The sequence below is a fragment of the Copadichromis virginalis genome, linkage group LG3 (genome assembly GCF_057382275.1).
Source record: "Copadichromis virginalis isolate Kocher_CV1m ecotype Utaka linkage group LG3, C_Virginalis_male_GT1.1, whole genome shotgun sequence".
NCBI lineage: Eukaryota > Metazoa > Chordata > Actinopteri > Cichliformes > Cichlidae > Copadichromis > Copadichromis virginalis.
In genome coordinates this window covers 11,745,007-11,749,624 of record NC_140620.1, presented here as the reverse complement: position 1 = coordinate 11,749,624, position 4,618 = coordinate 11,745,007, and the positions used below count along the sequence as shown (strand labels likewise).

At 38.0% G+C, this 4,618-nt stretch overlaps 1 protein-coding gene across 1 annotated transcript; it reads left to right on the top strand.

The window, feature by feature from the left end:
* The first annotated feature begins 1,530 nt into the window (after positions 1-1,530).
* On the top strand, positions 1,531-4,279 carry LOC146712779 (uncharacterized). Its single transcript, XM_085437038.1, has 6 exons — positions 1,531-1,696; positions 1,805-1,904; positions 2,943-3,061; positions 3,359-3,506; positions 3,616-3,864; positions 3,964-4,279. Exons 1-6 carry the CDS (start codon positions 1,531-1,533, stop codon positions 4,277-4,279), a joined length of 1,098 nt encoding a protein of 365 aa, XP_085293164.1.
* The last annotated feature ends 339 nt before the right edge of the window (positions 4,280-4,618 follow it).

The following is a 4,618-nucleotide window of genomic DNA, read 5'->3' as shown; positions in this document are numbered from 1 at the left end:
CATAGTTACACCTGCAAAGAAAGATTATATGATTATCCTAACACCTGTAAATAAAAGATCAACCTGAGGTTATAGCAATCACTGGAACGCAAATGTTAGTATAATATCAAAAACTTCAATTAGATGATGACCAATGCAATGCTTAGTACTTGATTCTGATACAATAATAATGCCGATGTGAAAATAACAGTAAAACACCCCCTTTTTTCCCGTTTAATTTGACACATAAACGTTTATAGATGGCTCTCTTAAATTTGACCTTCCCCTGGTTTCTCCCTCCCTGACCACAGCAGGGGAAACTCTGTTTAGATTCAGCCATGAATGCAGCTCACCTGATTCATCACTGAGCTCCACCATCACTGGCGTCTGACAGGGTGGCGCTGCATATTCTTCCTTTAATGGGTCTATTTTCAATCTGTTAATTAGATTACTTAAACATGAAGCAGACTACGTCCACCACAAGTCAATACCGCTGTAGATGTGGCCAATCATCAATCTATTACCAATCAATAACAACAGATAGCTTTTATTTTATGTATGCTCTTAATCAACCACTCACCCAGAGGATCTTCAATCCCAGGAAATTCCTTCTCCTCTTAAATGAGTCTGTCCTCCTTCCATGCCCTGGTAACTGGTCCATCCGGAGCCATCTGATCTCAAAATATGCATACAACAAGCCAAACCACACCTTGGTCACACCAACCCTTTTCCGCCCTGAAGATGTCCAATGCCATCTTAGTCTGGACTGTCAAAGGTGACTTTAACGCTGACTGTTCTGACAATCCATTTTATAACGTTTCCTGGTCAGATTTGCCAATCTCTGCACCAGGGTTTTAAACGTTTCGGCATTTCCATTAGTTTTTTTTTTTTTATTTAGTTTCGACTCCAGATTTTCAATTTTTACCAGTTGTAATTAGTTTTTACCAATTCTTTGCTAGTTTAGTCTAGTTTTTATTTTCTGAAAATCCTTAGTTTTCAGCTTAGTTTAGATTAGTGCCATTTATAGTTTTAGTTTTGTTTTGCAAAAATTAAGTGTCACCAATATGGAACGCCAGGACTGCCATAATGAATTAATTAAATACACCATTAAATAATTAATTAAATGTGGCAATAATTAATTAAAATTGGAATTAATTAATTAAATAAATAGTTATGACACATGTAATTAATTAATTATTGACACATTTAATTAATTATTTATGTATTTCACATTTTAATTAATTATTGACACATTTAATTAATTAATTATTGACACATTTAATTAATTATTTACGTATTTCACAATTTAATTAATTATTGACACATTTAATTAATTATTGACACATTTAATAAATTATTGACACATTTAATTAATTATTTAATGATATATTTATTTATTTCATTTTGGCAGTCCTGGCGCCTGGCTCTCATCATGAAATAATTTTATCTGTCAGCCTCACCCATCACGGCAAGGAGGCGGGGTTAACACATATCGAGTCAAAAACTATTGCTTTGGTCTGGAGTGGTTCCTTGCAAAACATGGCTACCGTCATGGGGGATTGTCGTGAAATCGCTCTTGAGTTGGTAAGAGATATTTTAGACCTAGCAGATAATGTTGAAGCAGGAATTGCTCAGCCGGAGCATGTGACAAATATAACTGAGGAATTTATTGAAATTCTTGGACTTATTTCCGCACTCTCCAACCAAGACATTGATGGTAGAGTGACTGCAAACTTACATGAAGTACTCCAGCAAAGCATCGCGGAACAGCATCAAACTCACGGAACGGGACGCCCCGCTTTTGATATACCGATTAACGTTTTAGAGCATCATGTTCTCTGTGGATTGACAGCGAGTGAAATTGCGACGAGGTTCGGAGTGTCTGAAAGGACAATCAGGAGGCGTATGGAACAAAACGGCTTAAGGTATTTACTCACTGAGAACTGAAAAACTGTCTAAATTCTGTAATGAAATTATCAGCGTTGCTCCTTTACCAGGTTCAACAATTAAGTTTAACATCCAGGCATCCATGAAAACAGAATATATGATATTTAACGGAGTTAGAAGTTAGCATTAAGTTAGCTCGCTATTTTCCATCTAAGTATAATATAGCATGTTCACACCAAGAGTTTTCTAAATCAAATTAAGATGTACAGCTCTGCTATCACTTCCAACATAAATGAAGACAGGAAAGTAAACGTTTTGTGGGGTTAATGAAGTTGGGCTAGCTGGTATATAATGATGTGCTATGTGATCGCTAGCTACACAGCACAGACACAGTGAAGCTGTAGGACGCTAACTTTTCTCGATGTTTAGGGCCAAAATGCAATCGCACTGCAGGATTGTAAATCAGGGGTCTCGAACTCCATGCCTCGAAGGCCGGTGTCCTGCCGGTTTTAGATCTCACCCTGGGTCAACACACCTGAATCAAATAATTAGGTCATTACCAGGCCTCTGAAGAACTTCAAGACATGTTGAGGAGGTAATTTAGCCATTTAAATCAGCTGTGTTGGATCAAGGACACATTTAAAACCTGCAGGACATCGGCCCTCAAGGCCCAGACTTCGACACACCTGCTGTAAATGGACAAAACTTCAGTCAGGAGAACAATCGAGATAATCCACCCAGTCATCAATATAGGTTAGTCATTAATATACTGCTGCATGGTCTGGGCTGCAGTTACACCCAGGTTTTAAAAACTGAGTTTTAAAATCAACAGTGGTAATGAAACCCTAGAGAGGCCGACAGTGATCACTGACTGTTTTTAGGGGCTTGTTGAGATTAGGTAGACCAAGATGCAAAGCATTAAAACGTGTTAAAAGCACAACATTCTTAAAAAACACAGATCAGTTTGAGCGTGGAAGCAGGATTCATCACGTCATCACTTATAGACCTGATTGTCGACCAGTCTAAGATAATCTTTCATAAACTCCAACATTACTCAGTGTTTTTCATCTGTGTAGAAAGACAGACCTCTATTCATCTGTTACTGATGAGGAGTTGGATCGTATTGTAAGTGAAGTCCACAGAAGCCATCCAAACACCGGCTACAAGCTAATGCATGGATTTATGAATGCAAGAGGTGTGCGTGTCCCTGGTGAGTATAACAAGCCTGTTATTGAAATTTATGAATAAGTGATCTGTTAGTGAGCCAAGCTAAAGTTAAGCTCATGATTGTGTATGTATCCTTTACTAAGCACCATGATTTGTTATGCATTTTATTATACTGACACTCTTTCCTCAAAATTGACCATGACAGTATCACTAACTGATGAATATTTGAAATTCTACTGGTAGATATTTTTACAATATTGGTCAGGTGGTTAATATAGGTATGAAGTGGCCAGTTAGTTTGTGGTTATTTTTGCCCACCTCTCAGTCTCAAGACTGCGGGAGTCTTTACGCAGAGTCGATGCAGAAGGAGTGAACATCAGACGTCTACGGCTGCATGTATTAAGACGACGGCAGTATTCTGTTCCAGGTCCAAACTCCTTATGGCACATTGACGGCAACCATAAGCTAATAAGGTATCAGTGGTATTGACATAGGAATCCTTAACCATATTATAGAAATTTTAATTAATTGTTCTAAAAAAAAGTTTGATTTTTTTTTTGTGTTTTACATATTGTCTCACAGATGGAGATTTGTTGTCCATGGTGGCACGGATGGATTCAGTCGACTAATTGTCTACTTGACAGTGGCTGGCAACAACAGAGCTAGAACAGTCTTGGAGAGCTTTATTGCTGCTGTTGAGCAGTACGGACTGCCATCAAGGGTTCGGTCTGATAAAGGTGGGGAGAATGCCGATGTAGCTGAATTCATGATCAGGAGCAGAGGCACCAACAGGAACTCTCACATCACAGGCCGAAGTGTCCACAATCAGCGGTAAATAACATTTTCTGTTGCTGTGTTATAGACTCTACCAGTGTAATGCTTTATGAAAATTACATTACTTAAAAATTTCCAATCTGATTTTAATCACAGAATAGAGAGGATGTGGAGAGATGTCTACGAGCATGCCCTAGACCTTTTCTATCAGATGTTCACTTCACTGGAACATCAGGGAACACTTAATCCAGACAGTGAAATCCATCTGTACGCCTTGCACCGAGTTTTCCGTCCACACATACAGAGCAACCTAGACTCTTTCCGAGATGCATGGAACAGTCATGGTCTTAGAACTGAACGGAATCAGTCACCACAGCAACTCTGGATAAGATACAGAGACCAAGGCCCCGTGGAGGACCCTTCAGAGGTTCGAGAACAACCGCCTTTTAACAAAATTATTAAAACTATCTGACCATAATTTAAAAAAAAACAAAAAAAAAAAACCCTGCTACATACTGTTTAGTTTTTGACTAGGGGAGAAAAACCATGTGCTAAAAGGTCATAGTCAGCGATTCAAACATAAGCTCTCCAACATTTTCTGAGCTAACATTTCTTTGTCACATGTACATTTTTCTAGCCTATGCACAATTGTACTGTTTTATCATATTTGATTGTTAACATATTATTTAAATACTTACCAACATGCGGACCAAAAAAAAAAAACTCACAAATGTGTTGTGCAATGACCTAAAGTATTAAAGTAGTTGTAACTACAACACTAAAGATTATTCCATGTTCAGGTTTCTGAGGA

Bases quoted from the DNA above. Each gene is read 5' to 3' on its own strand.
- LOC146712779 (XM_085437038.1), top strand. From the start codon at position 1,531: ATGGGGGATTGTCGTGAAATCGCTCTTGAGTTGGTAAGAGATATTTTA. The intron at 3,507-3,615 runs GTATCAGTGGTA...ATTGTCTCACAG, and splicing joins GGCAACCATAAGCTAATAAG to ATGGAGATTTGTTGTCCATG. The intron at 3,865-3,963 runs GTAAATAACATT...TTTTAATCACAG, and splicing joins CGAAGTGTCCACAATCAGCG to AATAGAGAGGATGTGGAGAG.